This window comes from Stylophora pistillata, chromosome 1, assembly GCF_964205215.1.
Source record: "Stylophora pistillata chromosome 1, jaStyPist1.2, whole genome shotgun sequence".
Taxonomy (NCBI): Eukaryota; Metazoa; Cnidaria; class Anthozoa; order Scleractinia; family Pocilloporidae; genus Stylophora; species Stylophora pistillata.
In genome coordinates this window covers 44,045,759-44,064,305 of record NC_142519.1, presented here as the reverse complement: position 1 = coordinate 44,064,305, position 18,547 = coordinate 44,045,759, and the positions used below count along the sequence as shown (strand labels likewise).

The window sequence follows — 18,547 nt, the reverse complement described above, 5'->3', positions numbered from 1 at the left end:
TTAGCATTGATAACTTTATTACGTTTTCCGTTTGCAATACTTGATTTCCTATTCTAACAATATTTCCACGTTCTTTTCTTGCCATTGAACGATCCCTTTCGTACATCCGCTCTATCTTACAATGTTCATTTAAACAGGGAAAACCCAAGTTTCATTTCTAATAAGGTAACACGAACGTCGCTTAGCAAGAGTTGTATTATATATATAAATGTGATGTTTTGTTGATCACTTTTACACAAATTGCAAATTGACTTTGACCCGCATTAATGAATGACGGCTGTTTCTGGGTTAAAACATTCATTCCTCGGTCACATCGCTAATTCAGCTTATTAGCATGCAAAACTTCAGGACTAAATACAAGCATTTAAAGAACGTTCAATTCGTCTCCCAGAATAGTTAATGTTACCCAGCAAGTGATTTTTGAAGAACTCTGCAACAGGACCCTTCAATAGATAGAAATACAGCTTGATTTTTCGGAAATTTCAGAGTTTCGAGTGTAGTTATTTCTTAAAAAAACGAAAACACGTATTCCTTCTGTTGTTAAGGTATTTAAAGACCTAAACCGCAAAGTGTACGTTATTCAAACGTTGAAAGGAATTTGTACTCGAAAGTTTTCAAGATTCACTGCACTGTCAATGATTAAACTGACTTGTTTCACTTATTTATTGATAGAAGGGCTCAAAAACGGTATTATCTCTCAGTCTGGACTACTAAAAGTTTCCAAATATTTCATACTCGCACACGCTTAGATCAATGCGGTTTGTCGTCACTAGCTACCAGATGATTATTTTGATCAGCAATGATTGCTTTTGTGATTTGTAATTCAATTAGAATGACCTTTGATAAACCTCTTAAACTGGTAAAAGCAAAAACCTTGTACTGGTAAAAATCTGCCTAATCTCATCCACAATCACCCGCAAAATTTCCTTTTTCGTCTCATGTAAACCATTGGAAAAATAAACTACATCCGTAGTTGCTTTGCAAATTCGTATTATTTCGTGTTCGTTGCCTTGGAAAACGCCTTGAAAATGAGCTCCCTTGTTTACATTTTAAGACTTGTTCACACATTTACAGTGATGGTGATAAAAAGTAATTGGCGACTAGAATTGTCGACATAGTAAGCTGAGGTATTATTCAAGAAGACATCTTTGTATACAAACACCATTGAAACGGGACGAAATAGAACCCGTTCTGAGCAAAGCGGAAAATTCCTTTGAAAGAAGGCAAATTTTCCGGGTTCTCTTAATTGCTTCAGTTCCGAGCTAGTAAACATGCATTGGACTTGCTGATAGTCGAGGGGATAAGGTTAGAAAGATGGAACTGGCAATCATCATCTTAGTTTGCAGTGCATTTATTTTCAGCTGTAGTAGCGTGGAAATGAGCTGTACAGGTGAGCATTAATCCTTGTAATGTTAGTAATCCCTCTATTTGCTGATTAGTTGTTTGGTAGGTTCTTGAAAGGATTAATTACAACTGTTTTGGCTGATAAGTGATAGTTTGTGAACAAGCTGTCTACAATAGAAAGTACAGATAAAAACTATACACTAAACTTTTTTTCTCCAATGAAACCGTTATATTACGCATATGTAAATGATCCATAAACATGGCTTAAGATGCTGCACAAATATCCATCAGATTTTTTGAGGCCTTCCAATGCGCAATCAGTAGTCTGCAGATGTAGAATCTAAACGGGAAAATGCGTTGGATCCTCACTAAAAATAGGCCTAACATCTACTCGATAATATAACTCTTTCAAAATTTTCTCACTTGCTTGGTGTCTCACCAAGTAAATCGGACAAGTGTCGTAGAGAAATTCTAACTTATAGTCCAAAGAGAAAACACGCATTTGATGTCCATTAATTTATGCAGAAGGACACTTTTTCCGCATTTACGAAAACATACCAAGCGCGAGACAACTCTAAGACGTACTTTTAAAAATGGCGAACCCGGGAAATTCTGAAAAAATCCCAGCAAAAAAAAAAAAAAAAAAACACGAAAAAACTAACTAATCTAACTAGGAACTGTTTTCAAATGAATAAAAGGGGTACGTTTCTCACAAAACTGTGGTGCTGCTTCGGCGGGTGAGTACAACAAGAATCATCAACAGTGAATCATAACTGATTTTTTTTTTCTTCACTGGTGTAAAAATATTTGTTTAGCGGACTTGAAATTTGAGATGAAAAAAATTACATAACATAACTATCCCTTGTGGTCACATTGCGCACGGCTTGTTTTTACTTTTAAAATGTAAGGGCAACTTCGAGCGCTCTATCGCTTATGATGTCAGCCGTAAAATGTCATTTTTACACCTTACAGGGGAGGTTGAAGGCTAACGAATTCGATCAGTTTGACAATGTTAATTCCCTACTCCAAATTTTTCAAATTTGGGCGACAAAGAACTGTTTTAACTCGACGAAAACAAATATTCCAGTCGATGCTTAACGGTTTTATTGTAAGTTGTCTAAAACAAAGAGCTTGATAAGCCAGCGTGATAGACCGATAAATTATTATCCACCGAAACAAAGACATCCATCAGTTTTTCATTATGCCTTTTTGAATTTCATTGCATTCCCGTGCAGTGAAAACAGTCAACAAACTTTTCACAGGAAATGCACATAAAGCAGTTGATAAGGTTAGTACGAATCAGGGTTCGGATACCCGTATGTTGTTCCTTTCCTATCATGGATTTTTCGGATCGATTTGAAGTATGCCATTCATGCATGTTAAAAGTACGTTTCATCATCTCTCAGTAGCATATGTTATCATATTAACGAGCTTTTTTCAAACGTGAACTTTGAAATACCTCATTGACAATTACGCCGTCTTCAATGATAATTACAATGATCTCAAACAAACCGGATAACGGCAAAATGCACGAATCCGAACAAATTTTTCCAACTTGTTTTGGAACGACTTCCACTTACGTAAGCCCTCAAAACCTCGGAAACACTTAAATTGATGAAAAAAATCATTTCGATTCTAACTAATTATCTCCGTCGTTAGTTGTAAAATGTCCTCTTTGTTCTCTTAAACAAAGGTTGAACTAAAAACAAATGACTAAAGCGGAAAAACTCGGCCTAGAATGAAAGATGGGAAACACTAGCTCAGTTTCCATAATTGCACGACACAGCTCCTTTACATAGCAGAGAGCTCTAAATGAGAGAAATGGAACTTGTCTTTGTCACGGCCGTTATCAGCTTACTTGCTCTGGAATGCCGTGGAATTGAAGTGAAGAGCAAAGGTAACTCGTTTTTTCCTCGTTGATCAGAAATTTTTAAGCCAAAAAATGGATTGTGTTTCATCCAGCGTAAGAGGAAACTTTCATGTCGGAGGGTTAGCAACAATCAGGCAAAACCCAAAACTAACCGAACGTGTTTTCGGATCATACGAAAACATGAATATTTCTCGACAGGTAACGAACATCGTTTAGAATTTTTTATTGATTAAGGACATTCATGCGTCGAAAGACCATGGGTGAAATTGCAAAAGGTGTAACTCATGTCTCTAAGGAAAAAATTGTGGGAACTACCTGAGTCAGCCTACACATTTTATGTGAGTCAGTTAAAAAAGAAAAAAAAAACCATTCTTCCGCAGTCAGAAGTACACATAGTGAGCTAGAATGTTACCTTACTTTAGAAAATTACCAGACTTTGATATCACTTATTGAGAAAAAAAAAGATTAAGAGTTCAAATTAAAACGTCCATCAACAAATATCAAGCCTTTGAATAGCGTCAATCTGACAAGTCTTGATGCACATGTTCTCAGATATGAAGTGTGTGACAGAAGACTTTTTACAACACCCGACAACACTGAGTGTTTAACCCTATGATATTGCTGGGATACTTAAGCACAAGATGAAACGAGAGAAAAATCATTATTGTCGTCTCGTCCTTTTCATTTTTAACTTTTCCTGTTAGCCAAGACTTGAAATACCTCTTAAATGCTTCCGCTGTCCTAGACGGCCAATGCCTTCGGGCGACTATTGATTCTTTTACTATTTCAATCGTTCTAAACCCATATGAAAGTGGAAGTGCGTTGATAATTTCTTTTTTTTTTTTTAGTTTGTTTTACTTTGCATTCTTTTTGTTCGGCTTTTTTTTTTATTGTTTCTGACATGAAACAAAGTGAATGTCTTCCTTGATACAGACACAAAGACCATACTAACAAAGTGTTATGACAAACTTGAGGAGGTTCTGTTGTTTTTTTTTTTTTTAGTCTGCCAACCTCCGCCCACCTCAAATGCAAATATATTGTTAAAACTAAATCACATCCAAGATGAAGTGATTTAAACAAGTTGCAAAAACGGCCGTAGAAGAAGCAATTAAATTGAAAACTGTCTGAATCTGGAGTTCCAATATCGAGTATATCGATGTTTTATAATCGTGATTGATTAATTGCATTAATCTAATTTCCAATTAACAAGAAGAAAAAACACAGCAATAATGGAAGCTGTTATTGTACGCCAAAGAGCGTGTGTTCATGGCCATTGATTGGCGATAGTTTCTGTACTAGTGTGGTTCGCTTGCGTTGATAGAAACTAATTCCAACATCGATTATGGGGTTAGTTTCTGAAGAAACTGTGGTGCTGCGTCGGGGGGAGTAACAAGGTAATTTCGTTTAATTTTTATAAAAGGAGTTTATAGCGTAAATTGGCCATCGTAAAGAGTTTCAAAGGTGACGTTTCGAGCATTAGTCCGTCGACAGAGCGCATTAATTGATTCTATACTGCTTTGTGTTTTGTCCGCAATAATGACAGGAAGCCTTTAATAAGCAACATAAATTTATTAGAGCTTTCAAAAAGGTTTTTCCCAGAGCTCAAACCGGTCCGATCTTTTTGAGCTCTTATAATTAGTTAGGTATCTCGGAGTTTCAACCGCAGAGTTTTCAAATCACATTTATCACTGTCAACAACTTTCATCTACTTTTTCGAGATGGGTTCTACTAAAGACGAATTCTATTTCTGGTCATTGATTGTCTTTAATTTTTGTTACAAGATTTCTCTGTTCCAGTTTTCCTAAGATACTGGTATAAACAGAATTAGAACCCACATAGAAATCGACAGAACACCGGCTTTGTGATGCGGAACATTCCAATAATTGAGGTGCATTTTCCGGTTTGTTTTAATGGCAGGCAATCCACTCGTTAAGCTTAGTCTCTAACTCCTTCAGTCTCCGAGAGTATGGAATTATGGCCGATGATAAACTTTGTAGATGTATTAATTAAATTTTCTTTTGCTTTTGAGCTACTCTAATCTAGAGGCTAAAACAGACAACAAAGCGAGCGATTGAAACATTCGCGAAAGGCCATATATATTTTATTAGACAGAAAAGTAGCATGGGAAAAACAATTAAGGTTCCGACGTCACTAGAGCAATGATAAAATGAAATTCTATTCATGTTAGGAGCAAGACATTCGAAACCATTCAATTCGGCAAAGTATTTAGTATGGCAGCTTATCCGTGTCGTTTGGTAGTTTAACGACGCGTCCTTAGACGCCAGCTCTTGTCACGCCGAACTGAATTCACAAAATAACCTCACGAATGGAAATGAGGAAAAAAGTTCTGTTTTGCCGTTTTTGAAGTCAATTTGAGTAAGGAGCTGCTAAGCTAAATTCATCATATGAAATTACTACTGCGTTCTTTTGCAGTTCTCAATTTTACTCGCTGATAAGGAGGTTCTTAGCGTATTAACTGTTAACCGTAAAACGGCAAAAATGAAGCGGTTAGGCGTAAGAATTGACAAATCGTAACCGTTAGTCGTAAAAGAAGTTAACCGCAAAAGTTTTTCTTTTACTCAGTAATCGCAATTGAAAGGAATTAGCCGTTTGCAGTGGTCAAATGCAAAGGTCAAAATTTTAACCGCCAGCTGTAAAAGCCATCGCCCCATTGAGATCCACGAAAAGTCATCTTCCAGTGCAGTTCATTTTTCCTTTTGAGGACCTGGTCATAGCTCTCAAGAAAAAAAAAAATTAAGCAACTGTGCTAATACTATCATCAAGGGGAAGCATTTCATTCATATCGATATAAATAGCAGTATTTCCCTTCTTTTGTCTCGCTCTACTCATTAGCAAATGTAAAGCACGATTTACGTCACCGCACATCAAGACTTGGTTCTTAAATTTTCCGGGATACAAGCTTTGCGTGTTTTTTGCGTCAAGTTCTCTTCTAAGTAATTTTTTGTTTGCTTTTTGTCTAGTTGTTGTTTCTTTATTTCGTTTTGTTTGGTTTTTGGTTTTTCTCTAATTTTGTAATCAGCCTCCGCCCCCCTACATGGTACATGACATTGTAGGCGATATGCCTTTCGCAGAACTCGCAGAAAATACAGTTCAGAAGACCGTCTTCCATGATGCAAGATTATTACTTTTCTTTTATTACATGACCCGTTCAACTGGCCCTCGCACGCAATCACATAGAAAACCATAGTGAAAACTAACATGTGAAAACTAACATGTTGACCGAGCCGGCCCAGAAAAGGCCGTTCGGCCCTGCACTATCGCGGCTTCGTTGCAAGAACTTGAAGGTAAAAAGAAGAGAGTGAAAAAAAGTCGCGTTTTTCGGTAAATTGTGAGTTTCGGGTCCTGACTTCAAAAAGCAAAGGAAAAGTTTTAATCCTTTGAAATTATTTTTATGCTATTATCTGCCATGACGCACGGGCCTGTACCTATTGACCTCGAGCCAACTGTTTTTCCCGTCTGGCCTTCCTACTCACTCAGCTGTGTACTTTCTTCTATTTTCAGGACAATGGTCGCGTTATGGAACATGTTATGCTAAAGGTTTGTTCAGGCCAACACAAATAGTGAAAATGATAATAATAATAATAATAATAGTAATAATAATAATAGTGATAATAATAAAAGCAAAATAGGCTCTTTCCCGCCTAATTCATTAATTTTGTTCAGTCCCTTATTTCTTTTTTCTAGAAAAAAGACCAACGAGAACTCACTGTAAAAAAAGCGCAATCAGTAACGCGGGAAAACACGCAAAACCAAATTTATATTGATATAAGCCTCGCATCTTATATTCGAGAGAATAATGTGAGTTTTTTATTTTTGAGACCACCAGTAAAATCTGAGTTAAACAAAAATGAAGAAATCCTAGATTGTTATGGAGACTAAGTTTAAAACTACGCTGTTATGAAATTTCATTCATCTTTGGATTGTCAGATTTCTAAATTGTTGTGTACTTTCCAATGTTGCTTCTTTTCAGGACAAGGGTCGCATTATGAGGCATGTGACGCTAAAGGTAAGTTTAGGCCAACACAAATAGTAATAATTCTAACCTGAGAAACTTTAATATCTAAACGCAAATGTTTTTAAAGCATTGCTCTACGATCCTATAGCATGAAAAATAAATCCGGCTTTGACGCGATTCAAACTTGTGCCGTCCAGATACCAGTTGGGCGCCACTATCAACTGAGCGATCGAGCCATTATTTCAAGAACCATAATTATGTTTCTTATTTACATCACATAAAAGAACCGTTGTGAAGATTACGTCATAAGTAACGGCTCACAACTGTTTTACTTTAGTATATTTATATTGATCATGATTTTTTGAACTTCTCATCCTGACGTTCGCCACCCAAAAAGTAAGAGAAAAGCTCTTGTTATAGTTCCACCTAGGCTAGTTGGTAATAGTCCATCGAGTAGAAATCTGTTTTTAAGAAGTTTGGATGAAAGGTTACCTCGCTCTGGTCAGAGTTAATAGAGGGAACTGGTTATGAAAGCCGGCGAACTTCAAATGATAAGAACAATAGGAGCCCTCTGAGGTTGAAAGTACAAGTCACGTGATCCCTCTATTAACTCTGCTCTGGTATTCTGGATGAAGCTAATGGAATGGCAGACAGCAAGAAAATCAGTTTTGTCGATTTAAAAAATGTAGAGGTAGCATTTCTTGGGCAAGAGTTCACATTTCGTATGTCTTCGGAACCAAATATTTATTCCAGTCCACAGGCAGTTGTCTCTTGATATTTGGCGAGTTTAATGACATTTTATTATCATTTCAGATTCTGATCCGTGTAATAAGTGCAACCACAAAATATTGGACAGCCCTGATCGAGCTGAAGGATTTTATACCGATGACCAACCTAAATGTGACTTGATGTCATGGGACAGAGTGAGATATGATACTTGGTATCGATTCAACGGGTCAGCGGGCACAGCCATGCCAACTCATTGCGTTGAGACGATGCGATGCGGTGCCGAGGCACCAGGTTGGTTGTACGGTGGCCATCCCAGAGAAGGTGATGGAATTTCTACTCGTTCAGTCTGCTTCAACTGGCGAGAGAAATGCTGTTACTACAGAAATGAGATCAAGGTTAAGAACTGCCGTGGATTTTTTGTGTACAAATTCAGAGATCCTCCTATGAATTTTCTTCGATATTGCGGGAATGGCTCAAGGAATGGAACTGGTAAGCTTTAAAACAACAATTACCCGTGAATATGCTATTATTATATTATTAACTTTCTACGACCTAAAGACTCCTCTCCAAATGGTGGCTGAGAATGTAAAACCAAAATAATATTTGTTTTTTATTTCTATCGTTATTTGAAGAAAAGCCAACTTAGTCCACTGGCAGTGTCCACATACCTGTTTTGATACGTAAACTGGCGTCTTGATGGAATCATATTCACGCATCGGTCATTGAGAAGAAACCTGTGTCCCATACGCATTGGCAAAGATTACGTCTGGGAGGGGGAGGGGGACGGAGGGGGGGGGGAGCTGGGAAATTCAAACATCTGTGCATATTAATCTTGGGCCAGAAGGGGGGATGTTCTTCATCGAACTGGCCACGACACTGTCCTGTTCTTCATTGGAGTGTCCGTTTTCTAGTTATAAACTGTCATTAATAGTCTTCTGTTACTTCTTTAGGACAAGTATCGCGTTATGAAGTATGTAAGCGTGAAGCTAAAAAGATAATAGGTAAGTTAAAGAAATTACGGTACCATAAAAAGAAAAGCTTGAAACATAAACATGCAAAGGGTTTGAAAGCATATCGACTTCAAGAATTCTGACGGTAAAGGGGAACTTTCATACGGTAAAGGGGAACTTTCATACGGTTTACGGATCGCCCCACTGCAAGTTGAGCCCTACCGCGACGTGTTCGTCACAAAACATCTCATCGTTTTTAATCTTTGGCTATCTAACTGGGTTTATAGAATATGTCTCCCGCCATGCATACACCTTTAATACTGCTCATATAATACTTGATTACGGTTCTTGTTCAAAAGAATTGGTGATATCCTTGTAAAATTCTTTTCGTCGCTTAGCTATATTAAGTTCCAATGCAGTGTGATTTTCAATAACATGCAAGCTACAACTTCGTTTTCGCATCGCTGAAAAACACATTTCCATACCTTTGATCATATTTCAGACCTAAACATAAAAATGTCGCAGAGGTCATGTTCTTGAAAATTTCGATTTGCTGGTTGTAGAGACTAGAGACAAGACTTTACTGATCACCTGGGAGAGGGGGGGGGGGGAATTGTGGGGATCACATGTCGTCTCTAACAAAGTTTAAAGAGGTACTATAGAGGGAACATTAGGAACAACCAAAATCCTCCGCTTCCCCTCCCCCTCCACCTTATAGATAATGACCAGTCCACTAAGTGTCCACTGTGATAATGATTGGCAGTCACTTGAAACGAGATCACAAACTAACTCTGAACCTTACAGCTTGCATGTCATGGAAAGGTTCGATAAACGGTCAGATTGTAACGTTATTTATATCTCTCATGAAGAGAATCCATGTTTGTCTGGTGACTACATCACCCTCAGAGGAGCGAGCCGAGCTCAAGGCTTTAAAACGTCTAAAGGAGCTAAGTGTGACAGGGACATTTTCAATGAAGTGGAGGCTTGGTATCGCTTTGATGGCAAAGCAGGTTTCATGATGGCTGATAAATGTGTTCCCACCAAGCATTGCGGTACGAACGCACCTGGTTGGCTTCGTGGTGGTCATCCCGACGACCCCTCTGAAGGAGAGGTTGAAAGAACAGTTTGCTTTCACTGGAAAAAAGACTGCTGTGCATGGAAGACTCGAGTGAAAGTGCGAAATTGTGGAACATTTTTTATTTATTACTTGAAACAAGACCCGATGGTAGGCTGCAGCTTTCGTTATTGTGGCAATGGCAAGGGTGAGTAAAACTTATTTTGTGACATAACCAAAGTAAAGCGCGCTCTGATTGGTCAATTCAGTGTCCACCATTTGCCCATGAGTGTACGCTGCTGACGTACGCAAATGCAAAGACTAGTTTCCACGCGATTGTTTTTTCTGGTCACGTAAGATTTCAGAGTTAATAAATGGGAACTCTTTCTCTACATTGTATCAATGTTATGTTATAAAAAAGGTAAACATCAAAGCGTACACTATTGAGTTATGGATGCACTTATAAGGCTGCTAAGCACGAAAGAAGCGTAAGAGTCGCGAGAGACGATAGCCGAGAGGGATTATTGTGCCTAAGTGACAGGAATTCGTTTCTAAGCCGTCGTCGGCAAAAATGCCTTCGGATTCTTCCATAGTAGTGTAATTGGATAGGGTATCGCAATGAAGTCAAAAGATGGACGTGTGACAAGTTTTTCGGGAATGATTTGATGTACATATTTTAATACAGGTCCAACTCCAGGCCCAGAAAAGCCAACAACACAAGGTAAGTTAAATTATTCTTTTGAGGAATGCGTACAATTATCAATACCCGATGGAAACTTATTTCTCTGATACTATAAGATTGGAAACACTGCATAAATGACATTGTGCATATGACTATACAATGATAATTAGTTATTAGCAGGATTTGATAATTCAGTATTAGATGAGGATTTGATATGAATTAAAAGACGGTAGAAAGGAGGAAACTTTTAGATTTAAAGACTACCCTTTTGTCCTGAAGAGGTCGAACCGACCAAAAACCAACATGGCCTACCAATTTAAACCTGCTTCCTATTAGCATTAATAAAAGTAGAGCGATTTTAATGATAGTTACATTAATTTTTTTGTTTCAGTCTCCACTTCAGAAACGGAATCTCCAACACGTAAGTAAACCTGCGAAGTTGTGCATGATAAATTTATAACCATTTGGCCATGTCTTGTGGTCGGGCTCGTTTTTCGATAGGTTTCAAATCACAATTGAAGTTGGTCAAAATTTTAACCGTTAGCAGTAAAACCCATCACCCCATTAAGACTCTCCAAATATGGTATGGATCATGCTTCAAATTTCAAGTTCAAATCATGAACCATTCCAAAATGTTCAGCCTGGTTTTTCAACCAGCAAATTTGTCTTGGAAACAAATTACAGAAATTTGCATAAAATTGAGCATATCTCATGCTACCACCAATCCAAAGCTTTGTAATCTCATGCTACCACCGATCCAAAGCTTTGTAAACATGTCCAAATTTAGGAAGTCATTTCACCGATGGTGCAGTAACTTTTTAATCATATAGATCAAAAGCTTTATCTACTTACTTCTTTTCTCCATGCTCTTTCTTCTCACGTATTTCGCGGTCATACAACACAAAGAATGTTTCTGTGATGGTCTATGATGTTTTATTTACGAAATTTAGCACAGAGCTTCCTTGGCATTTTAGCTAATGATGAAGATTTCTATATTTATGGGAAACAAGGATTGAGGACAAATACTAACAGTACCTTTGTCTGCTAATGTGAGACATGTTTTATTTTTTAATAGGAATGATAACAACACCCCAAGGATCTCCAGGTGAGAAATCTGACGATTAACAACTTTAAATCCTTACAAGTGGGCCTCCTCGTTCACTCTACAACCCCCCCCCCCCGAAAAAAAAAAAAAAAAAAAAAAAACCAAACAAACAATCAAACAAACCTGTGTCCTCCTGGGAGAAGATGACTTACTCTCTTTCTGTGAATTAAGCATAGATCACTTGCAATTCTAGGATAAGAAACATCAGGAACGTGATTTCAAAGAGCGAGTTCCTGGATATAATCAAAATTATTTAGCAGGGACTAGATGTCTACATGCAGATGTCGCTCCATGCTAAGATGAGGATCCTAAATGCGGGTTTTTTCAAATTTATTGTTCTTTTAAGAGAAACAGTTCATTGACAAAGTTTAGCAAAAAATCCCGTGTTCCTTTTATATCGGAGAGGAATTGCTGTCCCAACACTTGTACTTAAGCCCTCTCTGAGGGAAACCCGGTGCTTGTTCTTGTGTTCTTTTTGCAACCAAGACCCTTACAGTGGTCGACTGAGGAATAAAGACTGTGTTCATCGAGATATCAGTACTGCCTGTGCCGGCTGACAGAATGACCTTGTTTTAATTTTTCTAGATGTCGACGTCGTTTGCGGAAAGAACGAGATGAAAATAAGCATTCCAAAGACCCTCCTTAAAGGCATAGACGTGGAGCATGTTCGTCTGTCTGATGTAAACTGTGGAGCCACTGAGAGCCCAAACGGCGATCGCTTTATTCTCCATACGGAATTGACTAAATGTGGCACAAAAAGCAGACACGCCAAGAATTTTGTAATTTACAAAAACAAGGTGGAGGAAATTCCCATTGAAAATGGTCAGATAATCACACGAATCCGCGAAGTGGAAATACCCTTCAGCTGTTACTACTCAAACACAGGAGTCGTATCCGCTGTTGGTCTACAGGTGACGAGCAAGAAGATCATTTTCTCCAAGAAAGGATTCGGGCAATTCATCCTGGAAATGAAAATATTCCCAAATAGCGATTTTGTCAATGATTACAGAAAGGAAGACTTCCCAGTATCCGTCCCATTGAGGAAACGTTTGTTTGTGAAGGTCAGCGTCGATACAGACGACGAGAGGCTTGAGATTATGGCAGAGACATGCTTTGCCACGCCTGATCCCGATCCCAATAAACCTGCATTGAAATATATGTTCATCGAAGACGGGTATGGGCGTATTTTATGTTAATTTTATTGACAAAAAACGTTTATCTAGAGCTGATAGGCAACAAAATTTGCGCCATGTATTTGCCTACATCAACAAAGTTATAACGATTTTGTTTTTGTTCTTTTGTGCAAGCGCGCCAACGATGTATTTGAGTGTTGATAAAGACCGGTCGTTACTTATCGCCGAAGGGGGAAGGTGAGGGGGGGGGGGGGAGTGGAGTGCGGCTAGGCTAGGAGGATTACGGTTATGTCAAGAATAGAATTTACCTGATCCCCCAAAATGCTCTGTAATATTCTCAGGCCCCCCTTTGTCATTGGAAGTTTATTGGTGGCCAATATATATATTCTGTTTACTCTGTTTGCGAAGACTGATCCCCCCTGAATCCCCGTTCCCCTTGAAAACAATGTGATCTCCCCAAATTCCTTTGCCTCCTCTCCTCTCCCCACCCCTGTGGCGATAATAATGACTGGTCCCTAATGTCAACCGTCTTAACGTGACAACACATCCCATTTCATTGTCGCAACGCATCGCTTGCTGTTGTCTGCATATTTCAAACTTTCTTGCCTTTTTTTTCCAGGTGCGCAACAGACGAGACCGTGGAATACATTTCATCAGACGATCAGCGAAACAAAAAGTTTAGCCTGGAAGCGTTCAAGTTCTTAGGCGAACATGAATTTGTGTACATGCACTGCAAAGTCAAGATATGTAACGCAAATGATCCAACCTCACGCTGCGCACAAGGCTGTCTGTCTGACAGACAAAAGAGGTCCTTGTATGCTGAGGAAAACGATGACGAAGAGTATCTATTGGCCCAAGGACCTTTCATGCGTAAGGAAGAATTCAACGAGGAATCAGTTTTACAAGATACTAAAGAACTACACGACATGAATATCAAAGGTGAGGCACAACAGAAAACCAAGACAAGGCGGTCCAAGGGCTTGTTATAAATGTTTCTATCCTTGCTTCTAATTTGCTTTTAAAGAGTATCCAGAAACTACTTGGTAATAACTCGGTGGTCAAATGTTTGCGCTTGTGCAAAAGTTGTCAGGACTAGGTTGCGTGCTTTCAAAGTTTCAGAACCAAGTTATCTCACAAAAGTTACAGAAAACTACACAAGTAAGAAAGTTACGGTGTTTTTAACGCGTATATTCTTTTCGGTAAAGCTCAAAACGGAATGGTAAATCATTACGAAAACCATAAATAAGTATGCTTCGCACTCGAAAGGTCTCGTGTTTTCCATTTCCCAACTTCTGTTTCTTTTTACAGATTCCCATAAACCATTTAGATTTTCCTTTGGTTATTTGCAAGATAAGGCTTATGTCTTCTGTTAGTGCTTATTTTCGTCGGGAAACAGGCGCGAAGCCGACCAGATTGATCTCCACGCGCATGCCTGACGTTCGTGGTAATAATCTTAAATGAAAGCCTTTTTGTCCAATACATGAATTCTCTAATACCTGACAGTATGTGAATGTATTTACTTATTGCAGCTGCTGAGAAGAGCAGTCCTTTTGTCATTGCTTCCACCATGACGAGTGTGCTATGCATGATGGGAATGTCATATATGCTGTGGTACAAGAAATCGCGAGCTCATCAGGGCTACACTCCTGTACAAGTGAAAGCAGATTAAATATGTCATCGTTCGGTTTATTGATTACTTCTATTTTGTTTCAAAATCCACTGCGAAATTCTATTGAATTTAGATACTTTTGGATTCATGACTTTCGTTTTTAGATTTAGTTAATCTTTCTATGCAGCAATTGCGCTCATACTTTTGTGTACTTACTACCAATTGCAATATTTTCAAAATTTGCATTCAGTATTTAACTCGGTAGGACTTCCCTGACAATTACCTTGTTAAATTGGAACACCCTTCACCCTGAAGGGTACACTCCCATTTATTTTATTATCTGGCATACCTGATTAAGATGTTCAACACACCTAACTAGTCCTTTAAACACGAAGGCGCGCTATATAAGGAAGTCTTCCCTGGGAAGACCTAGGCTCATTTGTCACTCACCGTTGACGTGTGCGGGTCAAATTCAAATGCTGGTAGACGAACAAAAGGAGCTAATGAGATATCTATTGTTTACTTCCACCAGCATGGTGGCATGAGGTAACGTGCAAATCACCTACTTCGATCTCAAATTTACCTCCAAAAATAAAGATAGTTTCCATTGGAGAAAGGAAATACAAATCTCAAAAATTCTTGTATTATGATGAAGACATAAAACAATTTTGAGGAATGCGCCCACTGTTCACTGCTTTGGAGTAGCTGTAGCTCAAGCTGACTGAACTCTAAGAGTTCTGCATCACACGACGGTTGATTTACAAATGGTCCAGTGGGACCTAAGGCTCCTTTTATAGCGCGCCTTCGTGTTTAAGTTTGGTTGACCCTAAGTGACAAAACATGGGTTGTCCACGTCAGCTTATTTCACGATACAGTTCGTTGTTTGAAGTCCCCCTGGGATCTCCGAGAGCGGGAGGGCCTTGAAGTAACCGAGGAGGAAAAGAAATAGCCTGGAAAAAGAGAATCCATCACTTAGTTAGTCCTCCGTTGATTCAACTTTATGGCATTCTACACCCCAGCAGTGCGGGAAAGAAATAAAAAGCTCTTTCCCTGGTGGATTTTCAATTGAAAAGACTTCGTTCAGTGGAGCAACGACGAAAGAGTGGTAAACCGTCTAGTATTATGACAGTAGTTTAGTATCAAATATCTAACCATCATACTGAGAAGCAAGTCATGAAAGTTATCATAAAAAAAAAATTAGATATTCCATTATCTTATCAAAATGGATTCTTGTCACTAGTGTGCAAATTCAGCAGATTTGGTAAATAAAGGAAATTTACTATGTCTTAGGAGTTAATGTTTTGTCCTTAGAAGAATGAGGTCGAGTTTGAATGTTTATGGATTATTGTGCGAGACGCAGAAGCTAAATAGTTACGGCAATTAATTACTAAGAGAGAGGCATGGGTCCAAAGCTGAGGCCAAGTCAGCGTGACTGCATTTCTGGACCAGAATCTTTCAGCGATTCTCTTCATCCAGGATTCATTATTATCCCCGCAAAATGCACACGAGTCGGTCACGTTTAGTGCAAATTGACATAAAACAATGATTAATTTAAGCTCATCGACGACAGCTTCTTGATTCTTTTCCTAAAAATTTGATGGGATAAAGTACAATTAGGCACGAAAATCAGCCTCAGCGGGAAAGTTTTGCAAATTGCATGCAGCTAAACGTTCAAAATATAACAAAAAAAACAAGAGCGAATACACCTTTTTCAAGTACCTACGAAACTGTATCGGAAAGGACGAAGAAAACAGTTCTGGATAAATGGAGACCAATAGTTGAAAAAGGATAAAAAAAACAAAAACAAAAAAAAAACAATAAAAAAAAAAGGAAAAACCAGCGGGAATGATAATGTACTTACAATCAAAATTATATAAAGATTGTTATTAAAGATAACAAACATACGAGAAACTTGAGGAGCACATGACTTCTTCATCGCTAGATCTGAATTTCAATTTTTCGATCATTCCGTGATACTATGATTATTTCCAATATTTTCAATTTTTTACATCACCACCTACATAAACGTATATTGATACTGTAAAAAAGAGTTCCCCATGAGATCACTCTTGGAAGCTAGTAGACCACGGAGTTAAAGGAGAATAGTCACTTGGGAAAGTAGGTGGAAGCGACCAGCTTAAAGTTATGCCATGGTTCCGGTGTCTCATTTCCGTGATTTCGTCCCAGCAATCCAGATTTTACTATCCTGCTTACCAGATTTCTCTCGTCCCAAACTATGAGAAGTCTCGCCATTTCCAGCCTTTGAAGCAGAAGTCATTGCTTCAATTCGCCATAAACATTTCACAGTTTCCAAATTTTAAAATAATTTGGGTATCCACACTGAGAAAATGAAGATTCTGTTTATGGTCCAGGAATAACTGTAGGAGGAGATAATGTCGAAACTCCCAGTTAAGCGGGTAAACAGAACAATCGAGGCTGACTCCCTTCACTTGGCCCTAGCGATGTGGATGGAAATGTTCCCAGATGACACTGAGGAAGAGCTCACCTCAGCAAATAGCGAGGCGCAGTCGACGAAAGCTGGTACAAAAACTCCCGCAACAACACAGATATTCCGTAAGGTTGGTTGTGCCCTTGTGGAAGGCAATGGCCACCTTATTGCGATTGATCGCAGCCGTGATGGGGTACATGGATTGGCCGGTTTGCTGGTGAAACATCACGACAGTGCTAAGGGTTGCAGTGTCTTTATCTCAAGAAAACCCTGTACCTATTGTGCTAAACTCTCCTTGAGGGCAGGCGTGACTAAAGTGTCGTATCCGCCGGTCGAACCCGAATATCACGAGACGAGGAAGGAAGAAAGTCGAGTGGAGGCTCTCTTTGATGCCGCCCAAATCGTTCAAAGTGTTTTTGTTCCCCAGTTAAAGAAGGAATTAGTAACAACGGTCGAAGAAGAGTTATCCGCTAAAGCAACATCTCTCAGTGATATTCCTGACTTTGTTGAAAAGTTTTCTAACAGATTTTGGAATGACGAATACGCGAAGCGTGTCATCGAGGGCCCCTTCCAACAAGCGAAACACGATCTCGAAAACCTTTCGAAATGGTTGGCACAAATTTATCTTCCTTTGAAACATTCTAAGTTTCAACTTGCTACCCAACACATGGCAATTCCTTCGGAGAAAGTAACAAATACGTTTGATCCCGAAAATGATTTACGCCAGCGACAAATTGCAAATCATATTCTGGCGTTGGCAGGAATGACAGTGCAGCACACTGTGGAGCCGAAAACAGGGGTCGGCTGTGTCATCATGAAGAACAATGATATAGTAGCAGTTGCTTGGAATGATTTTCCTTCTAAATCGATCGAGGAAAGTTTTCATTATGCAACGGATCAAGAGAGAGACACGAAATATCCTTTCTTCATTCACGCAGAACAAAACGCTCTTCTCGGGTGTAACGCAACAGATGTCACGGGGAGTGTAATTTTTGTCACGAAAATTCCCTGTCACGAGTGCACCCCTCTGGTGAAGGTTGCTGGGATAGAAACAGTGGTGTTATCAACACCACTTCAATCAGTTCAAGAAAAGTACCGCCTGAATTATGACATTTTTCGAGAGGAGGTAGAGAGAGGAACTTTTCTTTGCTTTGAAACAGTAACAGGGAACGTATCCTAGGAACCTAAATTTAATTAGAGAACTGTCCCAGACGGTCGTAGTTTAGCTTACATAACAGGAGCTTCTTGAGCCGAGCGCAAAGCGGGAGACATTAAGTGCGTAGCGCGAGATGCGACCGCGGGGCATAAGACGACGGAAAGAGAAACGGTAACCAGTTACTTTTTTTCGCAGCTCGCGCTACTCGCTTGATGTCACACACTTCGCGCTCCGCTAAATAAGAGCCTGTTATGCAGGCTAATCACAGTTTTCAGGCGGTATTTATCACTTTTTTGGTCGACCGAAATAAGAATCAAGTTCGATAATTGACAAGTTCGAAGTTTGAATTGGGCCTAACTTGAACCACCCGTTAATTTACGCGGTTCACTGTGTTGCAGACACTACTTGGGAGCAGAAGAGAATAAAAAGAATAACCTTTATCCTAATTCTTCGATCTTAATCTATTTCACAAGCGTGTTTTCCTCTTTAC

The 18,547-nt window shown here is 39.0% G+C and overlaps 2 protein-coding genes and 1 long non-coding RNA gene across 4 annotated transcripts; all 3 read left to right on the top strand.

The window, feature by feature from the left end:
* The first annotated feature begins 1,246 nt into the window (after positions 1-1,246).
* Positions 1,247-15,736, top strand: LOC111325187 (pancreatic secretory granule membrane major glycoprotein GP2). 2 transcript variants are annotated; one of them, XM_088758404.1, is made up of 12 exons: positions 1,247-1,390; positions 6,737-6,772; positions 7,206-7,241; positions 8,004-8,408; positions 8,870-8,920; positions 9,739-10,131; positions 10,609-10,644; positions 10,997-11,026; positions 11,681-11,710; positions 12,296-12,884; positions 13,463-13,782; positions 14,373-15,736. In XM_088758404.1, exons 1-12 carry the CDS (start codon positions 1,315-1,317, stop codon positions 14,510-14,512), a joined length of 2,142 nt encoding a protein of 713 aa, XP_088614530.1. In that variant the 5' UTR covers positions 1,247-1,314; the 3' UTR covers positions 14,513-15,736. The 2 variants fall into 2 exon arrangements, with proteins under 2 accessions (XP_088614530.1, XP_088614525.1); XM_088758399.1 differs by lacking the exon at positions 1,247-1,390 and adding an exon at positions 3,050-3,241.
* On the top strand, positions 3,252-6,529 carry LOC148742702 (uncharacterized). Its single transcript, XR_016000524.1, has 2 exons — positions 3,252-4,608; positions 5,798-6,529. It is a non-coding gene; the product is annotated as an uncharacterized LOC148742702 (long non-coding RNA).
* Positions 15,737-15,874: 138 nt separating the features above from the next.
* Positions 15,875-18,503, top strand: LOC111325192 (dCTP deaminase-like). The gene has a single exon (XM_022928948.2). It carries the CDS (start codon positions 16,846-16,848, stop codon positions 18,079-18,081), a length of 1,236 nt encoding a protein of 411 aa, XP_022784683.1. The 5' UTR covers positions 15,875-16,845; the 3' UTR covers positions 18,082-18,503.
* The last annotated feature ends 44 nt before the right edge of the window (positions 18,504-18,547 follow it).